This window comes from Vitis riparia, chromosome 17 (assembly GCF_004353265.1).
Source record: "Vitis riparia cultivar Riparia Gloire de Montpellier isolate 1030 chromosome 17, EGFV_Vit.rip_1.0, whole genome shotgun sequence".
In the NCBI taxonomy this organism is placed as follows: Eukaryota; Viridiplantae; Streptophyta; class Magnoliopsida; order Vitales; family Vitaceae; genus Vitis; species Vitis riparia.
In genome coordinates, this window is record NC_048447.1 from 4,026,059 (window position 1) to 4,041,371 (window position 15,313).

Here is a 15,313-nt window from a genome sequence, read left to right on the forward strand (position 1 = left end):
AGAAGCCATCCTCACTACCTCTTATCTTATAAACGCCTTTAAAAACTTTGGAGCTTAATACATTTCAAGTCCTCTAGGGAGTGGAGCTAAGGTGGTCAAAGGGGAAGGCTCCTTTGTAGATGTAGTAAAAAACCATTAATGGAAAATGAGAAACAATGTGCGGATTCAATTAGGGGGGCTAGACCATTTCAAGAAAATGGAGGCCCTCAGCCGAAATCTAATTGGGAGATGGGGTAATTATTTAGATGAGACCTCATTCCTGCCTTCCCTAAAGGCATGGGCCAAGCATTATTAAGGGCTGATGGGGATTCTCCAGGGAAGCTCATTGGGAGGTCCTCTGATCCTTTTTAAGTTCAAGCACGGTGTTGAAGCTAAAAAGGTCCAAAAGAAAGGGGTAAGGGCATTTAAGAAGAAGTTTTTTACATTGGATAAGTGTTCCCCAGAGGTTGGATGCATTAGGGATGGAGTTCAAGTAGTGAAAATGTGGATTAGGATAGTGGGGCTCCCAATCTTCTTATGGTACAAGGATTTTTTCAAGCAATTGGGAGATGCTTATGGAGGTTTGTGGCTAGATAAAGACACTACATTTCATTGGGACTTGCAATGGGCAACAGTTCTTATCAGATAAGATGGGAGAATGGTGTCAAGAACTGTTCATATCGGGAACTGCTTAGATCATGGTAGGCCAACTATGCTACTCTATTCATTTATTTTTATTTTTTTTATCAATAAGCAAAAGAATTGTATTACGAAGAGGCGCTAAAATAGCGACCCACAGAAGTACAGTATAGAGACACTCACCCCCTTACAACTGGACCCAAAAACAACAAGGAAAACAAAAACCTTCTCCCTCACCGCGAACCCACCCAATCTATAAAATCTATTAAGGTCGAAGGACCCCCTTTTATCCACAATTTGGTCTCCGACCATAGTAAATGCACAAAAGAAGCTTTCAGCCTTTGGATGGACAGCACACTATCTTCAAAGGCAATTTTATTCCTTGCCTTCCAAATGGCCGAAAACAAGCATAACGGTCCCACTTGCCACACTGCCTTCCTCTTTTTACCCACAAAAGAACCCCTTCACCCTAAGAGGGTTTCCTTTACCGAAAAGGAAAACACCCAAGACACTCCAAACAAAGAAAGGAGCAACATTCACACTTCCCTTATTTTTTCACAATGAAGAAGGAGGTGATCAATCGACTCCTCAAACATTTGGCACAGAAAGCATCTATTAGCCAAAGCCCAACCCCTCTTTTGCAAACGGTCCAAGGTTAGAACTTTTCCCCACGAAGCCTCCCAAGCAAAGAAACTTAATTTAGGCTACACACAAGAGTTCCATATAATCTTCGAAGGGAAAGAAACAAGAGAAACTGGTTGCAAGGCTCTATACAAAGACTTTACCGAAAACATGCCATCCTTCGAGTCCATCCACCTCACCCTATCCTCCTCACCCACATTAACCTTCTTCCCATCCAAGCAACAAAACAACCTTTCCACCTCTTCCATCTCCCAATCATTGAAAGGTCTAATGAAACAAGGGCTCCAACTTCCCCCCATTTCCCCCACAGCTGTCCAAACTTCATTTACCCAAGCCTCTTTGGAAGTTGCTAGAGCAAATAAACAAGGGAGAGACTCACACAAAGGGGTGGTTCCACACCACTTGTCTTTCCAAAATCTCACCTTCCTTCCATCACCCACCACAAAGTCAAAAGAAGGGGTCACTAGGTGTCCCAACTTTCTAATTGTTTTGCACAACCCAACTCCATAAGCCTCCCTAGCCTCACAAGAGCTCCACCCTCCTCTTTCCTCCCCATATTTCCTTCTAATCACTTGGTTCCAAAGGGCCTTTCTTTCATTTGCAAAGCACCAACTCCACTTGCCAAGGAGAGCCCTATTGAAAGTCCCAAGACTCTTAATCTCCAGCCCTCCTTTTCTTTTATCTAAACAAACGATCGGCTACCTTACTAAGTGAGGTTTTTGTTCAAGAGCCCCACCACCCCATAAAAAATCCCTTTGAATCTACTCTAGTCTCATTCTAACCGCCTTAGGCAACTGGAAAATAGACATGAAATAGATCAGCAAATTAGACAAAGTACTATGAATTAAGGTGGTCCTCCCCCCCCCCCCCCCCCCCCCCCTCCTTAGAAATGCATTGACATTTCCACATAGTCAATCTCTTGCAAAGTCTCTCTTCAATTCCATCCCAAACGGCTACAGATTTAAAAGGAGCACCCAACGGCACTCCTAAGTAAGTGGAAGGCAATCTTCCCACCTTATAACCGAACTCTTCAGCCAGCTCTTCCACATTCTCTACCCTACCAACCGGAATCAACTCACTTTTGTCCAGATTCACTCTTAACCCCAAAATTGCCTCAAACGACATTAACAGTCAGCACAAACACGTCAACTACTCCTCCCTGACCTCACAAAAAATCAAAGTATCATCAGCAAACAGCAAGTGAGAGACCTGGACCCCTTCACCCCTTTTTCCCCTAACCGAGCAAGGCGACAAAAAGCCTCCAAAAAATGCTCTCTTCAGCAGATAGCTGAAAGCCTCCATCACAATTACGAACACATAAGGAGAAAGGGGATCTCCTTGCTTTAAACCCCTTGAGCTCTAAAAAAATCCAGTAGGGGTTCCATTCACCAAAACATAGAATCTAGCAGTAGATAAACACCACTTTATCCATCTACGCCACTTTTCCCCAAACCCCATCTTCTCCAACACCACCAAAAAAAAAGACCACTCCACATGATCATAGGCTTTCTCAATGTCCAATTTGTAGAGAATCGCCCCTCTATTGTTTTTCAAAATCGAGTGTATTGCTTCATTAGCAATAAGCACTACATCCATAATCTACCGCCCCTCCACAAACGCATTTTGAGACGTTGAGATCACCTTAGCTAACACCCCCTTCAGCCTATTAGCTAGCACCTTGGTTAACCACTTGTACAACCCTCCCACCAAGCTAATTGGCCTAAAATCCTTCAAGTCCTCAGCCCTCACTTTCTTAGGAATCCGCACTAGAAAGGTTACATTCAAACTCCGTACAAAGCTCCCGGAATCATGGAACTGCCTAAAGAAGTTCATCACCTCCACCTTTACAAAGTCCCAAGAATTATGCTAGAAAGCCATTGGGAAACCGTCAGGGTCAGGCGCTTTCTTCCCGCAAAAACCTGACAACGCACCAAAGACCTCCTGCTCCACAAAAGGCTTCTCCACCCCTTCCACATCCAATCCTTCCAACCTCTCAAAAATCAACCCATCTATATTGGGTTTCCATCCTTCGGGATCTAACAACAGACCCTGGAAAGCTCTACTCACTTCCTCTTTAATTTCACTTTCCTCAGTGAACCACCTCCCATTGGCTTTTACTCTAGTCAGTTGATTCCTCCCCTTCTATAAGCATTAGTCATCTGATGAAAGAACCTTGTATTTCTATCCCCCTCCTTCAACCAAATTTCTCTAAAATTTTGCCTCCACGACGCCTCTTCTAAAAAGACGACCCACTTTTTATAAGTCTCTTTTGCCTCCTTCCTAGCTTCCTTCTCTTCCATAGACAATGAACGAGCACTCTCTTCCTTGTCCCAAAAATCCACCAAATTCAAAGCACGTTGCTTCTGAGTTTCAACCTTACCAAAGACCTCTTTATTCCAGCTTCTCAGAATCGATTTCAAGGCCTTCAACTTTTCAACCAGAATGAAGCTAGCTGACCCGCTAACCCGAATACCCTCCCACAACTTTCTCAACATCTCCTTAAAGCCCTCCTTCTTTGGCCACATGTTTTCAAATCTAAAGGGTGTGAGCCCTCTACTCATCCCTCCCCCATCAAGAAGAATCCGAGAGTGATCAGAAACCGGCCTAGCCAGAACAACTTGAATGGCCCCCTGAATCACCTCTAAGAATCTCCTCATTGTCGAGGACAATCGACCTCCTCTACTACGCTTAGAGGGGAATCTGATCGTATTAAAATCTCCTACTACGCACCAAGGATCACTCCACAATCCTCTAATAGCCCCCAGCTCACTCAAAAAATCTTCTCTATCCAACTTTAGAGTGGGTCCATACACTCCTGTGAAAATCCAGTAAAAACCGTCCTCACAATTCTTGAAGTGACAAGAGACTAAAAATTTGTCCACCTCCATCACCACCATCCGTAACACCCTGTTGTCCCAGACACCCCCACTGCACCCCTTGAATTCATAGCCCCCCACTCCAAACATCTTCCTACCCGAGACTTCTCACAATCCCACTAGTCATCTCCTAAATTTTTGTTCCCTGTAGGCACACTAAATCCACCTTCTGAGTTTTAATGACATCCTTTATCAATTTTCTCGTCTCTATCATTTGCCCCCCTTACATTCCACGAAAGGACTCAAAGCTTCATCTAACACACTCTAACTGGCCTCGATCCCCTCCTGACCCACCATAATTTACCGAACATTCAAGTTTCTTTAGCTCTCAGTCAAATCTAGAGGATCTTTGTCCTTTCCTCTTTTTTCCGCTCACCCTCTCAAATCATTCTCTTCTTTTCTTCATTCTATTAAGAAGCTTCAAAATCTCTCCTTCAAATCCCTCGATGGGCATTCCCAAACAATGACAAAATTTTGCCAAGCAACTGTACCTCCACGACTCCACATCCCCTCCCTCTTCCTCAGCCCTCCCATCCCTCCCCTTATCAGGAAAGACCCGCCATCGCCCTTCTCAAAATTTCTTTCTTCCTCCAACAACACCCTCAGAGGATTTACAGACAGCTCCCTTTCATTTTCCTTCAAATTGACAACTGTGGCCCTCCTCTACTTCGATCAAAGCCCCCTCCACCCCAAAGAAAGGAGAAGAAGAAGAGTCTTGTCCCTCCCAAACGCAAACAAAAGGAGGCAAAAAGATGGAGTACTAGGAAGCTTCCTCCATAAGGCACACATCAGCTGGAGAAACCCTACCGGGAGCCCCTTCTACTACTCTATTCATTTATGGTTGTAGACTCCTCCTAAGGTTTCTCAAGTGGAGCGTAGAGCTGTTAGGAAAGAGGTAGAAGTTAGGGATGATTTGCATGGAAAATCATGAATTGTACAGTGAAAAGGTCCAACCTGCAACTTCAAAAAGGGAGTGATGTTGTGTTGCTTCTTGAGGTTCAAGGAGCTGCAAAAGGTATAGGAATAGCAGGCTTTTTTGGTGTGGTGAAGTAGTAGTGGGCCTCAGCCATAGTGGATACAAATCAGGTAGATACTAAGCTCGCATAAGTTTGCAGTTGGTGACAAGGTGGGCCAATTGTTAGAAGGCAAAAGAGTAAAGCAAGCCTTGCATTCAATAAGGCCAAGAAAGCCTTAAGCTTAAAGGAGGATTTGAGGGTCAAATCAAAGGGGCAGGCCCTCCTAGGGCATCCTCACCCATTAAGGGCCAGGGTTGGAGTGTTTTACTCTTTAGGCCAAGACAAGGGTACTTTGACTAAGGACCAAAGTTTAGATGGAATGGGCTTGGATGCCTTCAAAGCGGACAGCCCACTAGGGAGCTTTCTCAATGTTTAGGCTTTCCTCAACCCAAAAGATCCCTCTACTCTCTCTTTGGACTTAGCTTCCTTGCTACCTAGCTTTTAAGGTGCAAGCTTGTCTCTAGCGACAATAGGGGACTAGTGGTGATCTAGTGTGTGTAGTCTCTCTAACTCTATGTCAACTCAAGTGTCATGCCCCTTTGAGAGGACAGTCATCACTAATGAAGCACTAGTGGTTGAAGCCACTCATTTCCAAAGTATGATTCCTCCCCCTCCTTCCTCCTTAAGGTTTAGGCATGTCTCTTCTTCTTCTTCTACTTCTTCTCCTCTTGAGAACAAGCTTCATATGGAAGAGGTGGGGAGGGTTTGTTCAAGAGCTGTGAGAGTATTGGTTCTCTCTGTGTCATTCTCAAAAACGTGGCAACCAACCTCTATTCATGATTCTGAAGGATGACACATTAGTGGCACTTACCAAAAAAGCTTTGATCGGTTGTATGGTGAGAAAGGAGTTGCTTTGGAGGATGGAACTAGGAGAGGGATGGAACCCCGCTTCCTTCTTCCCGTGTAGGTGTTTTAGAGCAGAATTCTAACTCTCTTGAGAGTTGTTTTGGCAAGCTCGCAGCATTTTGTAGATTCATTGGGATGCTAGTCAGTTGTTTTCAGGATGAAATCCCAGCCCTCGTGAATAGAATAAGGGGGAAAAACCTTTAGATCAATAATCAAAATGAAACCCCGCATTAGGTCTACATTTGAGAAGGAACTGTAGAAGTTGGGGTGCTCCATCAACTATTCCTCTGCTTCAAGCAAAGGGAGGAGGATCAAGAAAGGCAATTTAGAGTTATCCAAATTTTGTTGATGAAGCTTCTCATTCTTTCTTAGAATGTCAGGGAACTAAATGAGGGGGATAAGCAAAAAGTTATTAAAACCCTTATCAGGTCTCAGGACCTCATGTGTATACAAGAAACAAAGGTCAAACAAATGTTTGTTCAGATGGTGAAGAGTCTAGGAGTGGGTAGATTCTTAAGTTGGAGTGTCGTGGATGCTAGAGGTCAAGCAGGGAGTCCTGATTATTTGGGACAATAAAGCGATGGAGTTAATTGATATGGAACAATGAAGACAATTTTATTGGGATGTTTTTAAGGATGTATACGTCGGTACAAAATGACGAGAGTAAGGATTTTGGGCCAAAACTATGTGATATTAGAGAGCCTTGGAATTACCTAAGGTGTATTGATGGTGATTTCAACATGGTCCATTTCCTTAAGCAAAAGAGAAATTGCCTAAGAAGTTCAACAACAAGGTGGTCTTTTTTCAACTTTCATTGGGGAACCTTCCCCTAGCAGGTGGTCCTTTTACTTGGTGTGGTAATTCAAATAACCAGTCTTCATCTCGATTGGATAGCTTTTTGGTATCTAAAGAGTGGGAAAATCACTACAACGACTTGACCCAATTTTTTTTGCCCGAGACCAGTATTTGATCACACTCCCCTTTTATTAGATGAAGAAGGGATGAGGAGGGAAAAAACACCCTTTAGGTTTAAAAATATGTGGCTAAAGGAAGAAGGGTTCAAGTACCTGATTAGAAACTGGTGGATGAGCTACTATATTATGGGCTCATATAGCCACATCTTGGCAAGCTTAGAATAGAGACATTTTCAGTAATGTTGCCACCACCAAGGCTATACCCTTGAATCAGATTGGCTTTTGGGATGCAAAGGAAAGAGAAACCATTCTCTCAATGGAAGAGAATGAGGCCAAAAGGAAGGCAATAGAGGAATATTGCAAGTGGGAAGAAATGGAAGAAGTTTGGTGGAGACAAAAGTCTAAAGAATTATGGCTTAAAGAGGAAGAAAAGAACACAATTTTTCCATTAAATGGTCAATGCCTATAAAAGTATGAATTATTTGAATAAAGTCAAGGTAAATAGTGTTATGTTGTTAGAGGAATGGTAAAAACTTTTCAATTTTAAACTTTTCTAATTTTTTTTCTAATCAAAAACAAAAGATGCCTTAAATATAGATAAACAATACATGAGAAGGATGAGGAATCGCCCCCACAATTACAAAAAATATATATATATATATATATATTGATCAAGACATAATTGAACTCCTCCACTATACAAAGAAATATATACAAAATGATTAGACCACACAAGAAGATACATAGATATCATCTCCTCAAACCTGGACTAAGCTCCTCTCATTACTAAACAAACCATTTTGATTTACACGTCGAATGTCAATTGTGCAAAATAACATTAAGAGGAATACCTTTAAAAGCATCAATACAAGAGGCTCAAAAAAAGGAATAGAAGTGAAGTTGATCCCACAACGCCTCTGACGTCCTCCACTTGTTCTCAAAGATCCTAGCATTTCTCTCTCTCTACACAATCCAAAGCAATGTGAGACAAGTGATTTACCAAAGGGTTTTGCCTCTAATGGAGCTCTCCAAACACACATCTAAAATGATCATCATGTTGCATATACTCTTAGGTAGAACCCAATCCATCCTAGCTTATCTAAATAGCTTATGTCACAACCCCAAGGTTATCAGACAGTGTACAAAGAGATGGTCAATCGTCTCTCTACTCCCCATATATAAGATGCATCAATCAATACTAAGGGATTTGAAAGATCTTCCCAACTATAGCATGTCATTGGCTTGTACCTGCTTGTGTGCCACTAGCCACTTCGAGTGTCATCAACAAATAACAAGTGGGAGACCTCCACCCCATTTATCTTCCCTAACTAAAAACTCTTCAATAAAACCCCCTTCTTAGCCTTGATAAGGATGCAAAAGAGAGCCTCCATGGCCATAATGAAGAGGTGAGGGGACAAAGAATTATCTTGTCTTAAACCTCTAAAACTCTAGAAAATACTTAAGGGAATCTCATCCACCAAAATATAGAAACACACCATAGAGCTGCACCATTTGATCCAACTAACTCACTTAGAGCCAAAACCCCTTTTTTTCCAAAATCACCAATAAGAAACCATAATTAGCATGACCATACGTCTTCTGAATGTCTAAGCCCTCTCGAGTTATCTTTTAGCCTGGAGTCAATGATGAGCACTCAAATTTTGCGCTAGGATAGCTCTCAAAGAGCCAATTCTGGTGTGTTTGAGGCACTCATGACAAGCCCACTCCTTTAGTTTGTTGCTAATGCCTTAGGAAAATTCATTTTAATGTGTTTTGTGAGAATTTTGTAGGACTAAGGATGTTTTACGCACTTCATGAACAGAGAGTAGATAAGTAAGGGATGCTATCACCAATAGTGCACCGAGCAAGAGCCTGAAATTGCACACTAAGTTGAGTTTAATGGGAATAGCACACCCTAAGGGCAGCAAGTCACATTATGCACTTGGAGAAGCACTCTAATAGCGCAACTTTAAGTGGTGGTGTGGATTGCACACTTAGGGAGGCCACTACTTTACACACTTAAGGCACTCTTCTTAGATTACGCAATGGTCTAATAATGAACCTTCCCTAGATGGTCCAATAATAACGCACCTCCTATTGCATACTGAAGGAACTTCCATCAGATTTTGCACCACTCAAGGGCACCAAGAAGGAAGCGCATCTCATCCCAACTTACACAGTACTCACAAAACTAGCAACTCATAAGCAAACCATTCATTCAACAATAAATTAAGCGCACATCAAACATTCATCGGTGCGCAACTTTGTCAAGCAATAAACCAATGCATTACCCTCCTTAATAAAGTGCCTTCTCCCACCCACCATAAAGCGCATCCCAAAGCTTAACTTATTGCATTGCCTTGATCACTCCACTTGTGCACAAGCTACATTTTCCCATCTTCACACACTCATCAAACTACACACCAAATAGCACTCCTAAAGCTCTTAAACATTCCATCATTCACATCATCATGTTGCCGCACTGAAAAGAGAAAATGTGCAGCCACCATTCACACTAAGTCAACATCTTTTGATTAAGGCGGCCACACTGTTACATCACCAGCATGGGTAGGAGGCATAGCTCAGAAGGGATAGCTTTGGAGCCATGATGAGAAGAGAGATTTTGCTGTCTATAAATACAGGAATTGTAAATAGTAGAGTTCTCTTTTCCTGGAGAGGCTCTCTTAGAGAGGGCACTCTGCCTTTTAGAGGGGGGGGATACATTCTCTTCCACTGGAGCAGGGATGTTAGGAAAATAAGGAAGTTTTGTTTTTGTTATTGTTGTTCTTATTCCCTTTCTTTTTTCTTCTTTATGTAATTTGTTTTTAAATTCAATAAAGTTTACTTTTGAGTTTTTATGTTGTCTTTCAGTTTATGTTCCTTTCCTTTTCATTTTTATATTTCCACTTCTGAGTTTGTGAAAGGGTTTGCAGTCTCCTATTTCAATTTGACCCACCATGGTTTAGCTATCTATGATTGAAAAATATCCTACCAAGGGTTGTGGTCACAAGGACCAAAAAGAGCCTCCAAAGGACAGAGTTAGTGGTTACAAGGACCAAAAGGAGTAACCATGGTCATGAGTCTAATAGACCGGAAACAAGTTTTTTGACTTGATAACAATCCCATCTAAATCATCTTATTGCAAGGACGGAAAGTAGTTGGTCTGAGTTGAGCTTTCATTGAGGTGGTTGATTATTTTGTTAATTGGTGCCCTACTATTGGTGTAAACCCCCCAGCTTATCCAAAGACCAATAGCACTAGATTGGGATCAGGTGTGTGAGGTGAGCCTAAGAGAGAGAATTTCACTGACTTTCTTTCTAGAAGTTTGTGTTTGTTTTCTTTCCAGCTCCTAAGTTTCCTACCTCTCCTAAAAAATTTACAAAAAGATGTTTCTTCTCCTACACTCACACCGAAAGTCCTACCTCTAGTATTGTTAATCCTAAGTTTCCTATGGAGACGACCTAACCATTATACAACTGTTAGTTCTTTTTTTATTTTCTTTGGTTCAAGAACTAAGAGTGACAACAACTAATCTGGTTTAAAGTTTTGTTCCTATAAAACCGTATTGTTAAAATTAATTTCAAATTTTGTTTTAAACTAGTCATTGAACCAGTCAATAGCCTCATTACTATCAAAACTAAATTCAAAATTTGTCTTCCCTAGTGCATGCTAGAAATCTAAGACCACTATACCCACCATTTTGTTTAGTTTATTAGCTAGGACTTTTGCTAAAAGCTTGTATAACCCCCAGTCAAGTTAATTGGTCTAAAGTATTTCAAATCATTAGTGCCCCACCCCATTTTTGGAACTAAGACAATGAAAGTGGCATTTAAGCTTCTTTTGAAAAAACTTAATTCTTAGAACTCCACAAAAAAGCCCATCAAATGCCCATTCACAAAATGCTAACAAAATTGTCAAAAAGCCATGAAGAAGCAATTTGGTCCAAAGGCTTTATTCCCACATACATTAAATAAAGCTAAAAAGACCTTCTCAGCAAAAGGAAACTCCAAAGCCTCGAATTCATCACTTCTCAAGGAGGCGAAAGTTTCCACTCCCCCAACACATGACAGAATCTTATGGAAAGCATCTTACTTGCTTGGCTAGTGATCTCCTTCCTAATTCACAAAATGGGTCTCCAAGCACCTTTGCCTCAAACAAGCCTTTAGTACCTTCACAACCCAAAACCCAAAACAGATTTAGGACTTTTTGAATCCAAACATTCCATCTTTAAACACCTTTGCTCTCTGAGTCTCACAAGAGAGTACCACAATTAAATCTCCTTCATTTAAAGTTAATTACTCCCTAAAGCCTTAGCCTTAGACAAGCCTTTGGTAAAGCTAGTATCTTCATCACTGTAGAAAACAAAATGCTGGCAGGCTTTGAAAAAGGCAATAACTTTATCTTTACTAGCGTTGATAGCACCTCTTTCACACTTTGGTTTAAAGACCTAATTCTCTCAATTCCAAAGGCAATACCAATTGAATCTTGAAAATAGAAAGGTAGAAGGTGGGAATGCAAGCTAAACACTCTTCCCCACCCCCATAGTACGACCTTAATCCCTCCCTCCCATCAGAACAAGAAAAAAAAAAAAAAAAAAAGGAAAAAGGCTTTCTTCCACCAACCACCCTATTAAAAATGCAATCTAAAACTAGTCCAAAAAAGTGATCAATCTCTCCTCCCAAAAAAAGACCTAGATGGGAAAAAGGGCAATTACATGTTTTAACAACCACTAGAGGAGGCAATGGTAAAAAGAGGCCTTCGACTCATATTGATTCCAAAAAGATTGTGTTTGTCTAAATTGATCTTTAGACCCAACACTAAACTATAAATTACGAGGGTAGGCCTAATTTAGATATCTCTTCAACATCAACCCTCAAGACTGAAACCATATCATCTACAAAGCCAATTGATTAGCATAAAACCTTATATGCTTACATCAATATTTGTGTAATAAACTTTTATGGTTGATTGGATTTTAGATATAACAATTGGACTTAGTAGGGGCTTGTTGCATGTAAAAGTTGTGCAAACACTGCAGAAAATAAAATACAGAAAATAGAAAAGAAGAAAGACAAGCCAAATTAGAATCTCATAAACATCTTTTAGGAGTTTCACTTAGAACAAGCAATTAACGGAATGCTAAAAGAAAGCAACATCTGCAGCAATGTCCAATCATTGAAAATTTTCATTGACTTCTTTTAATTCAATGGTCTCTAGAACTCTTGCTTATATATAAAAGCACAGAAGAAGAAATTAATGGTTTTAATAGAAGAAAAAATTAATGAAGTCGTAAGAAGAAAAAAAAGAAAAGAAAAACTGATGTTATTTTCACACTTCTTTTTCTAATTAAATTCTCTAGAACTCTTGCATATATAGAAGCATACTTACTAAATTCCTCTAATAAAATAGAGGAACTTTCAAAACAAAAGATTATATCAAACAAAAGCATCTTGGGCACTAAAAAGAGTCAAATTTGGAAGCACATAACTAATAGGAAACTCATAGTGCTGACAATTATAAATGAAAACATAAGGACAAGTAGCCAGTTTCCACACCCACTCAAATGTAGAAACTTCCACCAAAGTGAGCAAAATACTTTCTAATAACTAAATAAGACCAAAGTAGACCAAAACAGTAACAACAATCCACCCATCTCACAACCAAATACCTAAATCAAGAGATGCCTGAAATGTATATGAGGCATGGTTCACAAAAATACACGATTACCTTTAATACTTTCAGCTCAATCTTCGTAATTTCACGCCCATTTATGAAGACTTTTGTGCTCCCATTGCTAGCATCCAACTGCAACTTACCCCCAATATTCAATTTTGAGCTTATAATCCGATCAGGTTTTTCTCCCTCCTGAGAGACAAAGATAAAAGTAAACAAAGGAACATAAGACAAACAAACAAAAAAAAATGAAAAACAGCAACTACTATCAAACAACATGTTCCGATTCTGACCTTTCCCCAGAGGCCTGAATCCTTATCATACCAATACCTCCCAGGCTTCAACTTCTGCGGAGGGATTGAGCAACCTAAAACCTCAGCCAACTCCTCTTGCCGTAGCTGTCTCCCATTCACAATAAGCTGCTCAGGACGAAGCTGATTTGCCAAGCATTCCTTCTCAGCCTTCATTATCTGCCCAACTTCTAAAGGACTGCATGCCTTGGACAGCATTCTAGAACATTTACCCAAACTGGACCTCTTTGACTCGTTTATAGGCTGCCCTAGGCAACTAACACATTTCCGACCCTCTGGCATTGAGCCCATCGCCTTAAGCAGACAATTTTTACAATATCTTGCATCACATACAATGCAAGCCTCCCTCTCCTTCAACCTGTTCCTTTTGCCACATCTGCTACAAACACCTCTTTTCCTTGTCCCCTTCTCTTGATTCCGTAACATAATTGGCAAATCTGTGGCATCAGGAACACTAGACCGCGGTGAAGAAAACTCATCTTCATCAATCTCAGACTCTCTAGCCACATTGAACGTCACCATAGTAGATCGTCTCCCTTCTGCCACAGGTTTCAAACTTGCAAGAGTCGAAGTGGATACTGAATTTGGATCCTGAACCGATGAGGCCGAACTGAACAGCTCGCCCCTTCCATTTCCGCAATCCGAATCTTCGACCTCGCTGTTCCGCGATCCCAATTGACCTCTCCACACTGAGGACGAAGACCGCCCACTCTCCACCGGACTCCGTAGTTCCCTCAAAGACGCTCCATTTCTGACTCGATTGAACCTCGAATAGTTTGTTGCCTTCACCACCGGCAGTATTGGGGCGGCAACTGGAATCGACTGAAGGTCCGACGCCGAAACAGAAACCATGGAAGAACTGCGAATAGAGAGAGAATCAACATCCAAAGGATCAACTCTAGGGACTTCATATGGCAACGGAGGGCCCTCGTATTCGACTGCGATCGAGTAATCAAGATGTTCTTCGTCGGGCAATGGAGCACCCACAGGGAGCATCTTCCTCAGAACCTCCTCCCATAGCTTCTCCCCTTCCACGTCCGACGCCATTCTCCTCCTCAAAACCCTATGATTCTCTTGGGTTGCCTTGACGTTAAATTTTTATGTTCCTTTTCCTTATTTTTGAAGAAAAAGAAAAATTCAACTCACCCACCTCACCTGAACAATCCTACAAGACTTTGACCATTCTTCCCATCCACGAACAACACAAAACACAATGCATCAATTTCCCTTCCCTTTCGTGCTACTTTCCTTCATCTCTCAGCACCCAAAGGCGAATTACAGTTCTATGAAACAGATGAAAGTATTAGGTGTATGGTTGCGAAGAAAAGTAGCGACAAATAAAATAAAACATTTGTTTACGAGAAAAAGAAAAAAATCAAATCAACTCGCCTCACATCACCCCACCTAAACAAACCTAGGAAGACTCTGACTATTCTACTTTGTCCCCTACGGTGGAGCGTATAATGCAACAATTTTTCTTTCCCTTTTTTGCCAGCGACCAGACAGAAAGAGTAAAGTGGGTCGAGGAACAACAGAAAGGTTTTGGGAAGAAGAAGAGTCAAAGGCGAGTTGCAGTTTGAGAGTTTTGCAGAAAGTAAACGCCAACCTAACGGCAAATGTCAGCCAGGACGTTTCCGTTACCAGCGTTCGTTAACTCTGACGTCACGCCACGGAAATGAGAGTTTTGGGTCAAAATGGTCCAAAAAAAATCGTAATATCTAACCACTTTTTTAAACTTATATTCAAATTAGCCTCTTTGATGCCACGTAGCGCCACATCATTAAAAAATATTTTTCTTCTCATCATTATAGTGAAAGCCACAATTAGGAAACGCGGCTTCATTTTTTTACTAAAGTCGTAGTTGCCAAACGCGACATCATATTTGTACTAAAGCCGCAGTTGCCAAACGCGGCTTCATTTTTGTACTAAAGTTGCGGTTAGCAACTGCGGCTTTAGTTAATTTTTATTTAAATTTTAATTTTAATTAAAAAATTATTAAATTATAATTTATGAATGAAATTTAAAAATATACTTAAATAATAAATTATTTATATTTAAATTTAAAATTCTAGTATTACTTCAATAAACATAAATTGATAAATAGAAGATATTATAAATGAATATTTTATTTATTAATAAATTAATAATCTTAAAATAATAAACTTATATAACATATAAATAATATATAAAATTGTATAATTTATTAATTTAAGATATTTAACTTTTTAATTTTTAAAATATTAATTTATTTGTATTATGATAAATTCATCTTTATCGAAATAATAGTATAGCAGTTGATAACTGAGATTTCAATTATAATATTTTTTTTTTTTACTTTCAAATTTAATTAAAAACTATTAAATTACAATTTATGATTGAAATTTAAAAAATATACTTAAATAATAAATTATTTATAT

General features: G+C 40.2%; 1 protein-coding gene across 2 annotated transcripts in view; it reads right to left on the reverse strand.

The window, feature by feature from the left end:
* LOC117904387 (extra-large guanine nucleotide-binding protein 3-like) overlaps positions 1–14,459 on the reverse strand; it is a 46,261-nt gene extending 31,802 nt beyond the window's left edge. Inside the window, exons 1-3 of one of the 2 annotated variants that reach the window (XM_034816972.1) lie at positions 14,301–14,459; positions 12,879–14,179; positions 12,640–12,777 (exon numbers count right to left, since the gene is read on the reverse strand). In XM_034816972.1, the coding sequence (XP_034672863.1) occupies positions 12,640–12,777; positions 12,879–13,943 (1,203 nt within the window). In that variant the 5' untranslated portion in view covers positions 13,944–14,179; positions 14,301–14,459. Of the gene's footprint in view, positions 1–12,639; positions 12,778–12,878 lie in introns of both variants that reach the window. The other variant, XM_034816973.1, reaches the window with a different exon arrangement.
* Between the last annotated feature and the right edge of the window lie 854 nt (positions 14,460–15,313).